We start from the raw sequence: 18,120 nt of genomic DNA, 5'->3' as shown, positions 1-18,120 counted from the left end.
AAAAACGCCCTCCCGAGTAGAATTTTTTATTATATTTTAGGTCGCGTAATGTTTCCAAAGTAGTTTGGGCACGACGTTGTGAGTATTAAACCTTAACGTGCGCGTACACTCACTTGGGACTTCTAGCAAACGACTAGCTCTCGTGTTCAGCAAAGTGCTTCCCAACTTCCCTACCCCCTTCTACCTAATTACTAGTCAGCAAAACAGATTACAGTAATAAATTACAAGGGAATGAAATAATGAACATGTGATACAGGATCTTTCGGTAACTTGGTGCCATATTCCAGCTAGTTAGGCTAAATAACGAAAGCAAGTAAAACCATTATTTTTTTCCAAATGTAAAGCTTCAGTAGTAAACGATGAAAAAAATATTTCCTATTTAATTAAAGAGGAAAGTTATTTAATTTCTGGTATCAGCTGAGTGGAATTTACATACTTATTTTAATTATAACAAGGAGAGAAAACAGAACAACAGGTATTCTGTTATCCCAAAATTCTCATCTAGGTTTTATTTGGTAGTGTAAACATAAATCTTGCATTTTGCCACGAACAGCTAAATCGTATGAAAAGGAAAACTTTCAGTACATCGAAGATTCAAGAAAATGACAAAATGCAAGATTTATGTTAAAGAAATCCATGTTATCCGGAAAAACGAATTATGATCCATGTTGAAAACAACAAAGTGAAATTAAAGAATTAAACCATATTTGAATTCGATATTTTGTTATTATTTTGTAATATAATGCTATCAAATACTGAGCGAGGTTAAATAATATACCTTTTAGAAAATTCTTCTACTTTATTCTTTGAAATTTTAGGCTTACTCAAAATGTTTAATTAAGAGAAAAGAATTACATTTCTGAATAATTTCATTGTGTTTCTTTTAATAATAAATAGGTGTTCCATTTATTTGAAGTTTATTTACCCGATTAGAAATTCAATACAAAAATATTTGAACAGACGCTGAAATTTCTTTAATTATGCAGTGTTTGATAGATCTTTTTTATTCTTTGCCAAAACTGACTCAATCCTTATCCATTACTATCCATCCCTTTTATTCAAGAGAGCGATGAAGATAACACAAAGCTCAATGAGTGCGCTTAACGGCTTTCAACCGGATAATTTCTTCAACGTTATTTATATCTTCCAAACCTACTTAGATATATTTCAAACCATCCATGTACCTATCTGAAATCTACGTAGTTAAAAATTTGATTTCATTAGACATTAATCACCTTTCATACTCGTACCTACTAAAACTCACAAGCATATGAAGCATATGACTTCCTTAAAAAGAAATTTTCGAATTTTTCGAATCAGTAGATCTGTCAAAACGGATCACTTGCTTAACAGTCCAGCCTCTCTGACATTACTTCCTACATTACCTTTGTAGGAATTTTTACACAACAAGGTCTACGTAATAAATTTAACTATCATGCATATTACGAGAATTTACGCTACGACCCCAGTATCAGAATTAATTTTAAAAAATCTGACGTGGCCATGTCATAAACTCCCGAGATTTCTATTTTTTAAATAGCAACAGACATTAAGTAAAGTGTTATTTTCGCTTGATCTTTCGTAAACCAAATCTAATTTGTTGTTTCTATAAATAAAAAAGGTCCTTGATAAGAAATTTTGGATTATATTTCATTAAGTATAATAAACCATGTGTAAAGATTGTTTTTTAAAATTCAGATCAATATAAAAAATGATTGCCCCTTTATTTTTTTTATTAAAAATTACGTTTTATTCGATAGTTGAAAAACATAATTTAATTGTTTTTAATTAGAGAAAACTAATTTAATTGATTTTTAATCAGAAAAAAACTAAGCGTTTATAATGTATTTAAAATAAATACTTTGAAAATAAACCGCAATTTAATTTTTTGTATGTTATTTCTGGTATCAACAAATCTAAATTACATTTTATCTGCATAAATATCCCCACGATATTTAGGTATCAATAAATAATGCTCTTAGGTTTTGGTGAATAGTGAGTACCGTGAGTTCTGGTATTAGTAAAATGAAAAATAACGGATGTTTTTTAATTTGCTATGCTCTTGGACTTCGTTATCATAAACAGACCAAGATAACAGCAAGCGCATGTTTTGGTAACATTCCTACATTACAAGAGTTTTGAAGTTCTGAAAATGAAACCCTGTTATAAAAATCATACTCTACTACGGCTTGATATAAATAAATATCATGTTTAGATACAATACAAATAGTCTTAATATGTTATAGGGATTATATTAAGTTTCTAATGGTTATTTTAAATTTTGAAACCCTTTCCATTAAATTTTTGTTTTCCACCTACAGTTCCCTACCAGAATGAGATTTCAGTATCGCGTTTTACGTAAATGAAGTAAAAAGATAGCACACTCGACGGTATTCAAGAAGTCGAGGTTCAAGTCCTGGCGAGGGCATTGCTCATTTTTCATGTCTCCTGCTTCAAAATGACCTAATGACTCTACAGTAGCACCCGAACTAAAACGTGGTGGACAATAATCCGTCGCGGCAGGATTATGCGATTGGGTCCACTAATCCTCAGTCGCTCTTTAAAGGAGGCAAGGCATTTTCTCCCTCCTTCTAGCATGCCTTCGTGGTGTAAAGCTAGCACACTCGGCGTACATTCGAGAGGTCCACATTCGAGTCCCGGAGAGTGTATTACTCATTTTTTAAGTACTTCGGCTTCAAAATAACTTAATGATTGTACAGTGGGATTCTATATCCCAATGTACAATCTTTAAGTTATTTCCACGAAAATCCGTTAAGCATTATGGCTAAGTACCACTTCTGGTTCATCATATATAGTCAAATCTGATATGCTGTTCTTAATCATGATTATATATGCGTCATATATGCATACACGAATTTTAAGTACCAAATTCGAGAAGTTTTGCAGTATATTATAATATATCTTCTCCCAAATTCTGTTCAGTACTTCAGCAAAGTGCTATTTCCGATTTATCATTCTAACCAAAATCTAATATATTGTTGCCATTCATATAAAAGTCTCAAATGCTGGTAGCAAAAAGTTGGGGATTATATTTTGATACAGGTTTTCATTAAAAACTTTTATGGGCTTTCATAAACTAGGAGTAAAGCACAACTCCTAGTTGTCGAGTTTTACGGAAAATTTAATCAAATCTTTATATGAAGGCAAAAAGCTTAGATACAGAAAATAGGAATTTTTGAAAGATTCATATAAGAGTTCTCGTGGACGAAAAAATCGTCACACACATACAAATAAGCAAACCAACATCATGGTAAAAACAGTACAAACGTGTTTGGAGAACACTAATTCGTGTGAGGGGGGGATACTAATAGCAAACCAACATCATGGTAAAATAGTACAAACGTGTTTGGAGGACACCAATTCGTGTGGGAGGATACTAACAGCAAACCAACATCATGGTAAAAATAATACAAACGTGTTTGGAGGACACTAATTCGTGTGGGGGGATACTAATATATATTACTAATATATATAACTCATATCACTATGACTTTAGAAACTCTATCATAAGGCAACAAAAATCAACCGAGATGGCAGAATAACAAGATTTGAATGTAGGAATTGCCCTGATACTAAAAAATTTTCAGTTGGTCCAAAATATTAAAAGTGTTTTAGAAAACTAATGTAAAGACGCCCATATCTCCAGACTTTCTACTTACTCCTGGGTAATTTGATTTACAACATATTTCTCCCAACTTTCTCTTATTCGTAAATTTTTTACGACTTTTATCTAGCTTGACTTATTTTCGCTATTTGAACTCAAAGACGTGATTATGGTGCCTGAAAATTGCTTTATTTTTTACTTGATCAGCGGTTTCCAGCCTTATCTCTTTGGCATACGCCTTATTTTGTAATACAGAGTACTCCAGCGATCTTCCCTTTTGAAATTTTGACCCCCTTCTCTCCCCTTATTCTAGTATCCCTGCAATGTATTTTACTACTGTATTGTTTCAATCAGAAAAATATAGTCACACAAAAAATGATTTTAAAATTATTTGTTTCATATAAGTATAATGATAAAACATATTTTAAACTATACTTTTATTTATATGTACTCCAGAAATGAAAACATCTGATGTGGAGACGCATGACTTTTTTATACACCTGTTAAATTATATCATCTTTTGCTGCACTTCATTTAAACTACACAACACTTATTACTTTTAAAAATGAGGTAAAATCTTTTAGTTCTTTTATAGTGTGGACGTTTCCGCAATTGCTAAAATATTAATTTTTATTAACAGCAAATATATATACAATTATTAATTGAAAAATCTTACCTGAAATATTAGGATAAAGTAAAAGCATCTTTAGTACTCTTCAAATAAATGTAAGTCTTTTTACCTATCTAATACTATGTTTTTTAAATTGATGTAATCATCAACAAAATGAAAACAAACACAAGCTTTGGAAGGTTATTAAATTTTTAATTTAATATTTAATATGTTATATGTTTTTACTGTGTTTAAAAGTCCTTCGAATAATATGCCCTTTTTGCATTATTGACTGCAACCCAAAAGGTGTCATTTCATCAATCTCCTTCAATGTTAAAAATATCATTAGCTGCGAATTGTAATAGGGTTTCTATGACAAAGTTGATGCTTACATGCTCACACATAAAGCGTAAGGAATCTAGCAATCTCTCGATAGCTCAGTAATCAATAAATGGTATCAGCGGAGCTATTTATAACTAATTAATTACATTGCTTTCAAACTCATTTGGTCAGCAATGGTAAGATTGGAATTCTTCATAATTATTTTCCCTTTTATTCCGTTTTCATCTATGAGACATTATAGCGCACCACAATTATGCATGCGAAAGCAGATACGTCTTGAGCACATTACGTTCTAATTTTCGAACGAGCACCAAATTCCACTGCGACTCATCAGGCATGTATTACTAATGAACGCAAAGCAAAATCGAAAGTGTCATTCATATTTTTCTCTTCGCTAAATGGTGTAAAATTTTGAAGTAGTTCGAGATATGACTTGTGAGTCTCTATGGAAGATGTGTTTATGAGAGAAGTTAAATACATATACTCTTTTGAAAAATAATATGCATTTCCATTTAATGCATTTGTAATATACATCAATAAAAGTTTTCGATTTCGTTCGAAGACCGATCACCATATTCGTCATTTAAAAGTACTATTCTTTCAGTGTACTTTTATTGTTGAAAAAATTGTTCTGATATTTCCATTTGATAGATTGGGGCCGCTGCTGGTGAATATTCTCAGAAATCTGTTACTGCAGGGAAGTTTTTCAAATGTAGCTGTTGTAACAGCTCATGGTTTTGTTTAACGTTTAGACTGGCATAAGGTTAAACTAATCGGCCATTTTAATACTCCTGCAAATAAATAGATAGATTCACTCGAATTTTAAAAGAATGCAGAAAATACTAATTGTTTCTTAGGACAAAAGCGCATCTTCAAAATGATGCTTCTTCAAAGAGTCAGAACACTTCTGGAAGCGTTTCAAAAGAATGGATTATCCTAAAATCTATGATTTCTTGCTTAAAAATCAGGATTCTTTGACTCATAATTACATACTTTAATTTTGAGAACAATGAACTTACTTAAAGTACATTTTATTCAAATATCTAAATTAAAAAAAAGAACTGGTTAGTTTTTCGTGTTTGTCTTTGTCTTGTTTCAATAGTTTAAACTTAAAGCATATTATTTGAGGCAGACTCTTTCTTACTACAGAACAAGCTACATGAAATATTGCATCAGTCATCAAAAAGAGGAACTTACCAGATCCTTTGTGAATGCTGTTAACAGAAGCTGTGATATACATATTCACCATATATTGTTTAGAAATCAAACAATTTGAAAAGGTCAGGGTCAAATCCATTTCACAGCGACCTGAGAATCGCTTCTTGGGAACAGAATGCGTAAGTCACATGATAAATTTAATGAATACAATAAAGTGAACTAAATCTTTAGCTCGGAAGTGAGCTATTATATTGCTAAATGGGAGGTGGGACGCATTGCTAACCTTGACTCATAAGTTTTGCTGAAAATTTATAGGGTAAGAAACAATCGTAAAGTGGAAAAAAATGCTCTTATTTTTTTTATCTTTTTTTTTTTTTTTTTTTTTTTTTTTTTTTTTTTTAGCTGTTGTTGTTGAGGGCAAAATCGTGTCTCGACGCAGTTGATGTTTTTAGAAACATAGGTCTAATTGCTTTGATCTTTCTAAGAATCTAACAAGAGCGTTATTTTGGGAACCGTAATGTCTTGGTAACGTGTTTAGGCGCCGTGGCTTACAAGGCATTTAGAAAGCGGTAACACGAAAAATAATAATGCAATTTTGAAAAATATTTAATTAACTGAAATAATATTTTCGCTTAAGATCCTTATAAAAGTTTCTCAGTGTAATAAATACGTTAATTTTCTTTATTTTAACCTTTAAATGCACGCTGTTGTATATCTGCGACAACAATAACAAAATCAAATACAATAAAACTGGAAGAAATATGTTTGAAGTTTCATATGTTCTAAATGAAGGTAGAATATATGAAAATGCTATTATTTTAAGGTACGTAAAGGTTATAAGCACAAAAATTCATTAAGCCCATTATTAATTCAGAAGATAGACTAATTTGATTTATTTGGTTATGGCAAAGCACGTGTGGGCTATCTGCCTAAGAGGAGGGATCCTGTCGGGGAGGATATTCTAATGAAACCTGGCTCGTATGCACGTTACACATGGAGAAAACCACGAAGACAATTCATTTGCCTGAAACCGTTAATAAGTTGAACTGACAGTATTGAGCTGCTTTATCGTTCTGCCGCTGCTGGGATTCCCAAACTAGAGGTTTTTGAGTATTACTTTGCACTTTAAACATTTTCACGGTATTTTATTCCATTTTTATTACACTGAATACCAGTAGTAAAATAATATTTATAAATTATACCTGTATTTTAGGATACTGGTTTATTGTGTTTGTTGCAGCAGCCCAGCCAGTACAGTGGTTAGTGATGCTGCGTCTGTACCGATAGGTCCGGGTTCGAATCTCATGGATGTTTAGACGGATAGTGTCTGTATGGCATGGGGGCAGTGAAAATACATGGCGAACTGAAATTTCTCTCGAGAAATTAGTGACAGGGGAAGAATAATACGAGACCCTCGCACCGCCTATTTCAAGTGCTTTTCAATAATGGGACAGAAGCTTAACAGTTAACAAAGCCAGGCAATACTTAATATATATATGTTACTGTGAAAGAACGAAATTGTAGAATGTCGACTTTCACCGGAGAATGTCAATATTTACCAAATACGTCGGTTAAAGATTGAATATTGCATTACATTCTTGTACATTCGGATCCTCACCGGTGTATGTCGACAGTGCTCTAACATGCTGTGGTGTAAGTCGAAAATAGAGGAGTATATATACACGCTGTCATTGCAAAAGGAAGTTTTCACAAATATATGCAGTTGTAAAAGCAAGGGACTCTTGTGAAATTCAAAGTGTCATAACAGTTTAAATTGTTGCAATAAATAAGATTTGAATCACATAGTTTAGTAAGTTTTTAACTTCTATTATTTTCCTTTCTCATTTTAAATGTACTGTGTGTTTGTACCGTGTGTACTGTGTGTTTTAAGTTCTTAGGTTCTTAAGTTCTTATTTTAAGTTTCAAGTGCGTTTTTTAGCGACTGAATTACGGAGAAGAAAATATAATATTCTTATATGTTCAACATTCACCATTAGTACATGGTGAATGTCGACATATACCGGTATAAGTCAGAAATAAGAGTATTTGGAAAATATTTCGGACATATAACCAAGCGGCTATGTGAATGTTGACATTCTCCTGTGAAAGTCGACATTCTCCAGATTTCGGTGTTTCACCGTAACATATGTATGAAACTGCAGGTTGAAACAAGGCTGATACCGGGAATGCAGGGTACCAGCCTTGTTTCAACCTGCAGTTTGTTGCAATTTAGTAAAAATATATCCATTCATTATTAGATGCCGATATTAAAAGCAAACATATTTTGCACACTATGGAGCATACAAATTACGATAACGTATTTTGTATAATTCTTTAAAAAATCCTTAAATAACAGTAACTGAATGATTTATTTCGACTGATTTCAAAATGCCATATATTTAAGGGTTGATAAATTTCCAATTCGCTTAGAAATTATTAATGAGCTAAATTTTTGCAGTTATTTTTGAGAAACCATTCAATAAAGATATCAATTTGCGTTACTTTAATTCAATTGTTTCCTAATGTACTACGTACCTCAGAATAACAACAAATGTTAGACCTAAAAAATAATGAGATCAAATAATCTGAATTGTAAATCCAAAACAATAAATTTAACAATTTTTGAAACTATTGAATGTAGAGTGTTATTATCAACAGCTGTTTTTAAACATTAATTAAAAGTGGCAATATTAATTAAAATAAATCGAAACTGTCATTTAAAGTCCTTATGAAAAAGATATGGTACTTTTCTAATAGCTAATAAGAGTAATCTGATAAACAAAGTTCATTGTTTTACTCTTGTGGTCGATCTTCTTACTGCCGACTGGACAAAGGGGAGTGTCTCTTAAATACAGCATCTGTTCAAGGACAATTGATAGGTCTCCAAAAACGTTTTGAGTGATCTTTCTTTAGTTTCGACCTTTTGGCTAGTGAAGGTAGGTCTGTAACGTCACTTGAAGCCTTGGTTTACTGTAAGAAGTTTATTAGTTTGCTACAGTGCGGAAGAAAAGGTCACTCATCATCTGAATATTCAAATTTATTGAAGCGGCATCAACTAGATACGTGTGTGGGAAAGACTTGCGGTCCGTTTGAGCAAAATTTTAATATTCCTCCGACAGACTTTGCTAACTTCATATGAGATTTATATCAAGTAGTTAAGGACAGAACAGAAAGGAATTTTTATGGTTGTATATGAATTTATACTGAAAGAAAATTTTATGGTTTTGTATGAATTTATAATAATGCAAGTCTATTTCTCTCAAAACGCCTTTTGCAAAGGCAATCTTCCCACGAAGAATAATCCTTACGTAATTTATTATAATCATTTAAATAATAACTGTTTTCGGTACTTACGTACTATGTAGTATTATCCCGTTGACGGTGAAAGTTGGATGCTACCGAATGGTGAAAGTCGTTACTACAAGATAAAAATATTACTACAGGATTTTGAAGGAACTTTTGCTTTTTTATTTAATGAACAATCAGTATTCGACTTACTTCGTTTTTAATTTTCGTAAAAAGGCTACCTTTCAATTTCTACTACTTTGTTAGATACTCCAATTTTATTAGAAGCTCTGTTTGGAACGCTATGATCACAAACTTCTCGCAGGTAATTGTTCCAGTGTATTACTGTTTCATCGGTTATATTCAGCTCACCATACCCTGTTCATTAATACACACTTCTCTGATGTAGGATCCCATAATTTTAAAAGTATTTCACTGCCTACTGTTCTCCGAAATGCACATCATACCAAATTTTAATCACTTTTATTTTGAAAATTAGAAAATTATTACAGCAATACCATTTACTTTACATGTGTGTTCTTAAAAATAATAAGTGCCTAATCAAGAATCAGCAGGGTTGCATCAAACGGAAGCGCAGATTTTATGAACTGTTTTTCCTGAAATTCGTAATTCTAAAAGGAACTAGTGCATGCCTCCGTGTGTGTGCGCATGGTGCTAGTGGTTAGCTTTATCCAATTGGAAAGTGGCGAATTCGTAGGCATCGTAAATTTTCATGCTTCTCGGCTGAAGAAAATCTCAAGGAACACGAGCTAAAAAGGGGTACGAAATAGATCACTCTTACTTCTTGGATTTTCAGGATATATTGCCAGTACTTGGATTTGATTATCTGGATTTTGGTATCTCTTTAGTTTACCTTTAAGTGGGGAAAATGCAAATAGTATCGCATTCCTCTTGCTTATACGCTTTGTATAAATACGTCCAGCTAATAATTCGAAGATCTGCTGTTCGAATTCCTTCGGGGGCATAGTTGGATTTAAATGTTTGGTGGTTAGAACAGTCTGAAGATCTGGCAATCTCTACAACTCTATCTCTGTTTAACCTTTAGGCGGCTGCGAGATGATGCAGTTCTTCCTTCCCAAAGACACGTGATATTTATCAGTTGTAAATTTGTAACGCGAGTTGTGTTCTTTGGGCTCACTGCGGTACATAACTGGAATGCGAACTGAACTCACTGAGGGTTATGAAGATTTTCTTTTGCCATCTCTCGCATAATATGCATCTTTCTTTACATATAATAAAAATAATTTGTTGAACTTTAATATCTGAAACCTTTTAAAAATTAAACCTAAATTTTATCAAATTTACGCTTTAATTTTAAAAAATTAATATGAAAGTATGTAATGAATTGAATTTATACAAAAACGGTGATTCTATGAAATCTTTAAACAAATTATAAACATTATTAAGATTTTGTTTTTCTCCTGAATTTCATATATATAATCGGGAAGCAAATTAATTACACATTTTACAGTGCATACTTTGTATGCTTTAGAAGGAAATATTTTTAAAATTTAGGTAACGGTTATTTACCTATAAAATTTAGGTCTTTACTGATAGAATGGGAGAAATTTTGTATTATATTTTGAAATTGCTTTCCTTTTCTTCTTTTGGTAATTACTAATTTTGCAATTACTCCACATTTTTTTTTTATAAAGGGCAGAAAGGTTTTCAAAATTTTGTTACCTACAAAGGATCTGTACAGAATTTGGGCACGTTAATGCTAAAAGTTCAAGTCTTCTATGTATAAAACGTAACGCAATATCGATGAAAAATCTTGAACAATAAATCTCTTGATGAAAACCAAGAATAAGATGCGCTAAAAAGTTCAAGAATTTCTTCTCAAGGAAATACGTGTAATAAATACGTGTATAAAGCGATTCTTTTCAAGTTTACGTAGCTGTCAATTAATTAAAAATTATCGTTACGTAGACATCGAATGTTTTCTCGGGAAAAAATCCCTACAGCCTTACTTGCTGAATTATTTATCCCAGTCATAATTAAAACGAACATGAGCAATCTAGATCTTCATTTCTGAGTCCTTCGGAACTGAATGAGTTCTTTTTCATGACTCGCTGCTTGCTAACTATTATAACCTTGATTAAAAAATAATCGAGAACGAAGACTGAATCAACGGTGGTGAGCGAGGATGGAGCAAAGAGCGGGAAGAGTTGAACGAGCAGATGGATTGGAAACGGTTAGCGGGGTTGGAATGAAAAGAATAGAATGGGCAGTGACATGGAAAGAATCAAATTAATCAAACGCTAACTTCAGGCACTGATGTCTTTCAAATGCAGTTTGAAGTTCCCTAAAACCTCCTTCCTATACAGAACTCGCATTAAAATTCTAGAATAAAAGAATTTTCAAACATTCGAGAAATGATAACAATTTAAACTCAATTTTAACATGAGAGACTAATGAAAAATCCCTAAAATGAGAATCGAAATTTCCTCGCACGTGGATCTCTAAAAGAGTTTTTGCAAATCAGGCGTTTGCTCGCTCAGTAAAGTGAATCCGGTGGTGAACGAATAGCACATCTCTCTTCGTGTTACGCTTGCAATAAGGGCTCTCCTTGAACTGTAAAAGAGCTATAACTCTGTTTGCTGGAATCAATTGTTGATTCGTTCTGTAAAGTGAATAGGTTTTTTGAATAAGTTCCAGAGCGAATCGTAGAACTTTACGCAAAACTCCTAGCGATTTTCCCCTAACATCTAGAGTTTTTTGCGAATCCCAGCTGGAAACTGCTGTTCGAGAATCTGAACGCTGTCCATAGAAAGGATAACGGAAAGCGAATAAAAATAATTTCGATTTTTTTTCATTGTTCCTGTAAAGTATAAATTCTAGTTAGTAAATACTTACTATGTTTTGATTAGCTGAAAACAAACTATTTTTAACAATGCATCAATAAAATTTGTATTCAAAACTTATTAAAATAATCAAAGATTAAAAATATAAAAAAGGAAGAGGCTTACTACAGATTCCATGAAGAAAAAAAATTTTTTTACAGAAGCGAAACCAAATAAGTGTCCAATAGAGCACTTTTTGTTTCGGAAAATTCCCAATGATTTCTGAAGCATTTAAATGTAGATCGCTAATAGGCACGACAAAATAACAGGAAATGATTATACTTTTAAGTTCTTTTTCATTTTTGGATTTTTTTGAGTAGGAAAGCTTGACCACAAAGGGATGGAACTTTTATGTTTAATTACTCAAAGCTAAATTAGAAGCTGATTTTTTTTTTGTTCATAGAATGTGCATCTTTGCCAACGTCACTGCTTTTTATCCCAAAGGGACAATTTGTCCAAAAGGGATATTAATTTCATTTTGACATTTTGCGTCGATTCACTATAAACGGCGAATCACTTTTCAAATTGTTGCCATAAAATATTAGAGCTCTGTATTATATTTAAAGAAATTAAATAAGGAAGAATCTGCATAAACGTATGTATGTTTCTTGCATTGTAATAAAAAAATAGTACCTAGAACCGTCACATTTTGAATAACGTACGTCTCCATCCAAATATGGGCATCCAGAAGAACAAATTTGGACTTCGAAATCTGTTTTATTATCTATTTCATATTATGTGAAGCATTTATGTGTTTCTGATTAAGAAAATCAATGATTTCAAAGCGAGCAATGCCCCCCCCCCCTCAGAAAAAAAAATATATCCAGCGCGCGAGACTGTGTATCAGAAATTCTAAAGATATGCTCTCTTAAATATTTTGTGATATTGTAGTTGAATTGAATTTTATGGTTTAAGAGTGGAAAACATGATATTTAATAAATAACTATAACACACAAAACGTTAAAAAAACGCCCCTGTGGGCGTAATATAAAATCTGACAGATTCAAATTTTTTTAAATATTTTTTTTTTAAATTTTACACTTATTTTAACAAAGCATTTGAAAGATTTATTAAAATAGGCGTAAATGTTTTTGAAAATAATATTGTAACTTCGTTAGTCAACATTCAATTCTAACTACTGTTGAAACACAATGCAATGTTTTTAATTTAGAAAAGTAGGATAAGAAAAGATGCAAAACTTCTATTTAATCATGCTTGCTCCAAAGTGGAATTTAATTTCGCTTAGTATGTTCTTTACAATCTGTATAAAGAAGTAAAACGCTTTTTTAATGCGATGCTTCATGTATTAAGAGTTCATTACTCTTAATACATCGGCTTTATAGAAGTTTTAATCATTCATTTTGCAGACATCATAAAATCTTTATTTTTAGATGTCTTACAACTGAAATGGAATATGTAGGGAATGAAGAGAAAAAGTCATTAGAAGAGGAAATGGGCGTGGAATATATTAATATTTTAGTGCATTTAATCTTGTCATTGTTATCAGTCACTTGATATAAATGTTTTACTAAAAATAATATTTAAATTAATCGTCTTCGGGTCTAACATGATGGAAGAAGAACAGTTTGTATGCTTTGCAAGTAACAGCTTTAAATTAAAATCTGTAACGTAAGCTGAAATTACTATGTATGTTAAAAAGACATTATGCGGAAGAACTCTAACCTACAACGCTCAACGCTAAAAATTGACGTCTTTTCTTTAATACTTTTAGTCGTGTATGCTGCAAAATATTACTACTAAAAACTACATTTTTTATTTGTTAAAGTAAAATCGTTTACTTTTAGTCATGTATGTTGCAAAATATTACTATGGCTAAAAATTATATTTTTTTTATTTTTAAGGAATTTAATTATTAACGTGAAATTTAAAAATGTTCTTTTATATAATTGTTAATATTTTGTTTACTGTCGTGTATTTAATAATAACGTAAAGAATTTTTTTAACAAAATATGAGAACCTTATTATCAATGCGGGTATAGTATTTACATGAAATTTATCACGTATAACAGACAATTTTTATTTGTCTGCTTTTAGGTTCTTCAAATAAAAAAAAATTGCATGCATAGTAATATACAGTTTTGAATACTTTTATGCAGATACTGAATTTTTTAGCAGTATACTTGTATAGCCGAAACAAGTGCAATATTATTAAAAGTTACGTATATCAGTTTGGTTTTTCAAACAAAAAATTAAAATAGCGATTAGTAAATATGAAAAATAAGTTACTTGGTTGTAAACAATAACAGCGTATTATTCAGAATTTGGTTTAATTTATAATTCTAATAAGGGTTTTACGCAACTTTCTGTGAATTTTTCTCTCTCAATTTAAATTTAGTGTTAGTTTTTTCTAACAAAGAGCAGACACAGAACTTGATGTTTTTCTCAGTATATCATTCTAATACGGACTATCATTTGAGAGTTGAAAGTATAGTTTAAATATAATAAACAAAGCTACTGCATTAGAATCTCTCTCCATATACATATAAAAAATTATTCCAAAGTTATATATTAAGGACTAAAAAATATAATAACATATACTAAAATCAAGTGCTAAAGCTGCTTAAGAATGAATTTGTTTTTCACCAAATGTAAAATTTTAATATAAAGATTATATTATCCTGGAAATTTAAGAAATATTTTAACTGTTAATTTAGATTAAGAAAACAGTGTGTGACTAAAAAAACGTTCTGAACTATTAAGCGTTTTGAATTCGTTAAAATTATTTTGAAAAAAAAAAAAAAAAAAAAAAAAAAAAAAAAAAAACCTTTTTTTAAAACCTATGAAAATTTGTAATTGAAATGCTATATATATATATATATATATATATATATATTCCCCAAGATAAATAATTTGAATAATCAAATCTAAGTACATAAATCTATGAAAATAGTTTCAAATATGAGTTATAACTTACTCTGAATCGCAGAAGACCTATAGGCGGCGTGGCATAAGGTATTCCTCTAAAAGCATAAAAGTCTCTTCCGTTGGATGTTTTCAAAATTCGACCAATCACCAAACCTTGCTTTAATGTTAGAGTAGTTCCATATTCTTGACTCAAAACACCACTCAAAACAAACATGAAGACGGCAAAAAACTGAAAAGTAAATATACGACGCATTTTTTATGAGTTTATGAGACGATACAGTCACACAGAGCGCTATGCGATGATAAAAAAGAAATGTTTCACTTTGGTTCGACTTGACTTAAGGATGACAGTCCACAATATTTTGAAAATATTATGAAATGTTCCATAGATGAAAAATTGAATAATATTATGAATTTTCATTCATGGCACATTATTTTCTTTGAAGAACAGAACAGATATTTCATCTCCAAACCAGTCCATTCAAAATAAAACTTGACATTTATTTCTTGTATTACATCATTCCACATTAATTAAATCTATAATATATCGAAGTAAGTCCCAATAAGGAATAACTTGCTTATGGGGAAAAGAAAATTAATAAAATTTTCAAACTTTTATGCGAAAGTGAAAAGTGAATGAGCAACTTGCAGTTACGGTTTCATTTGATGTCAGGTACGCGCGAAAGCTTCGGAATTGTTCGTCATCACTGGTTTTGGGCTAATAACGCTACAATGCACGTGCAGCAGAGTTTTTGTTCGCGCAAAGGATAATAATAGCAGCCTTCCCTCCCCCTTTACTCGAATCAGGGTTGCAGGTCATTTGGCGATGGAATTTGGCGTCTTATACCTAGAAATGGGTGGTTTTCGCATTGAAATTGCTATGTGGGCTCCAGCATACGGCAACAACTAAATATTGCGTTAGATCATAGCTGATGCCCTCATTGCTTACTATGCTTAAATGTATTACGTTTTTGTAAACATTCACGTATTTAGTAAAAAATAATTATTATGCCAAGGATCTACGAAATGCCTAGAAAACTTATAGAATCATCGTCGTTTTTGAGTTTAGAAGAATTTCATATAAAATGAAATGGAATACTGATACATTTTTTAAAATGCTGTTATCTCTATATATATTAAAAATATATTTTTTGCACTTTCCTTTGCTCTTAAGTTTAAAAATTAATATTATTCATAAAATTTCGAATATTTTATTGATTCAACTGCACCTATAAAAAAAGAATATAATTTTACAAGGCTAATTAATGGCAAGCTATAAAAAATTTTGGTAAAGTATGTTTTTTTAACTAATCTTTCCTTTTCTAATGTGAGCAGTCAAATCTCACTAATTTTCTTTAATCAGTTATCTATTTAACAAATTTAGAGAACATCAAGAGGTTGTAATAATTAATATCCTGAAATCGTATACCATAGCAGAATTGGGAGGTGGAGTTTAGTGCATAACTTAAAAACACTTGCCTTTAAATGGTATGCAAAATATTAGTTCATTATATGGGACGATAGTATCCCACAGATTCATAAATAAAGTTAGCCTTTCTTCAAAAGCTTACCAAACATTAGTTAAAATTATGCAAAACAACAACCTTGTGTTTGGCATAGATTTTTAACTGAAACTCTGTCTATTTCAAGAGCGAATAGGTACAAGTACCTCTACGTCAGGGGGGAAAATTATTTTAGAGAAATTCAATTACCTAATTTGCATTTTAATAAAACATAAGGTAGTTGTTTTGCTAATTTTAACCTTCTTTTGGCGTGTTTCTCTTCTCTCTTGATATACTGATGTAAAAGTATATGATAAATTATACAGTTATTAAAATAATGTATAAATAATTTTATGATAATTTATTCAAAATATGTATTTTGATGATATATAGAATAATATTGTATATGATACTATCAATTATTTATATGATCACATACACAAATGTTGACATTATCCATTATTCATATGATCAGTTATTTAAATAATGATCACTTACTCAAATACGATCTATTATTCAAATAATGTATTAATAATTTTAATTTCCGATAAATACGCTCATTCTATTCGCAGAAAATTTTGCAAAAAAAATTCTTTTCTATATGATTATAAACGAGCATTTCTACAAAACTTATTTGCTCAGGTCCTTCGAATCCGTATTGTACAAGTTAATAGTCTAACTTATACCTCATGTTTTTATGATTTAAACAATTTAAATAAGCATGAGCAAGTGTAGAAACTTTCAAATAAAGAGAATAATGTTGCCGTCTATAATACCTTTATGCAGGGGTAAGATTTAAACATTTAAATTAAAAGTACGGAAAATAGGATAATAGTAATAAACCCTGCAGTGGGATAAATAGAATGGATAGTAGAAAAGATTTAACTTCTTTTCTACTTCGATATTTATCACCATCTCCTTAAGTGAAAACGAAACGAAGGACTGAACATTCGTATTATTGTTTCGTTTACCCTTCAATTCGTTTGTCTTATATTAGAGAAGGCGAAGAGAAAAAAATGTGTGTGCCGTGGGCGCAGTCAGCGGATCAATGTCACGTTTAGGGAGTGTGTTAAGTGTTGCTATACTTTTTTACATTCGCTACATATATTTATATTTATAAGGTAAATTGATGAAAATATCCGGATGATAAAGATATCCGGATATTTCATCTGTAAAAATTGTTACTGCATGGAATTGTAAAAATATTCCAAGTTTTTTGGTTCATTTTTTTTTCTCTTCTGACATACATATTCACAAAGTTTATACGAACTATCAGCATGAAAAATAATAGCTCAGTGTTGAGAAGCACTGAAAATATCTAAATGTTTAATTTATTTTTCCCCTCCAAAAAAAGAACAGTTATAGATGGCCACGACTTGTAAAGCCGTTTAAAATTTAATTCGAAGTTTTAAAACTTGTATTTTGAAAAGTAGTTAAAATGTTATTTTTCTGTATTTAAGATTGTGAATTTTAAGATTCGAATAATACAATCAATAGGATACGATCTATATTACGATCTAATTTTATAATTTGCATTTTGCAAACTGTTGTGATGTTAGTTTTAAGACTTTATGAGAAGAATGAACTTGAAGGTATGAGTCGCCTACTTTAGTTATTGTTTGCATTAATTAACATTTATTGTTGTTTTATTATTTTCAGCGATAACAGTGACAGCAGCATCTCGGTTACTGTAATTCAGAAAGACAAAGAGAAAAAAGGTCGAAAAAATATGTGTCAAGTGGACGCACTCAGATGATCAATGTTTACATTTACAAGTAATGTTTTCGAAAATGAAAGTAATCAAAAACAATCTGAGAAAGATCATTGAGCAGTAAAAAAGAATTTAGT

General features: G+C 30.9%; 1 protein-coding gene across 1 annotated transcript in view; it reads right to left on the bottom strand.

The window, feature by feature from the left end:
• LOC118198391 (esterase E4-like) overlaps window positions 1–15,513 on the bottom strand; it is a 105,299-nt gene extending 89,786 nt beyond the window's left edge. The window contains exon 1 of the mRNA XM_085821706.1: window positions 14,820–15,513. Within this exon, the coding sequence (XP_085677832.1) occupies window positions 14,820–15,023 (204 nt within the window). The 5' untranslated portion in view covers window positions 15,024–15,513. The remainder of the gene's footprint in view (window positions 1–14,819) is intronic.
• Between the last annotated feature and the right edge of the window lie 2,607 nt (window positions 15,514–18,120).

This window comes from Stegodyphus dumicola, chromosome 8 (genome assembly GCF_044657685.1).
Source record: "Stegodyphus dumicola isolate Sdum_Otavi_A_Nest chromosome 8, ASM4465768v1".
Lineage (NCBI taxonomy): Eukaryota > Metazoa > Arthropoda > Arachnida > Araneae > Eresidae > Stegodyphus > Stegodyphus dumicola.
The sequence above is the reverse complement of the archived record's forward strand: the minus strand, read 5'-3'. Positions and strand labels throughout refer to the sequence as shown.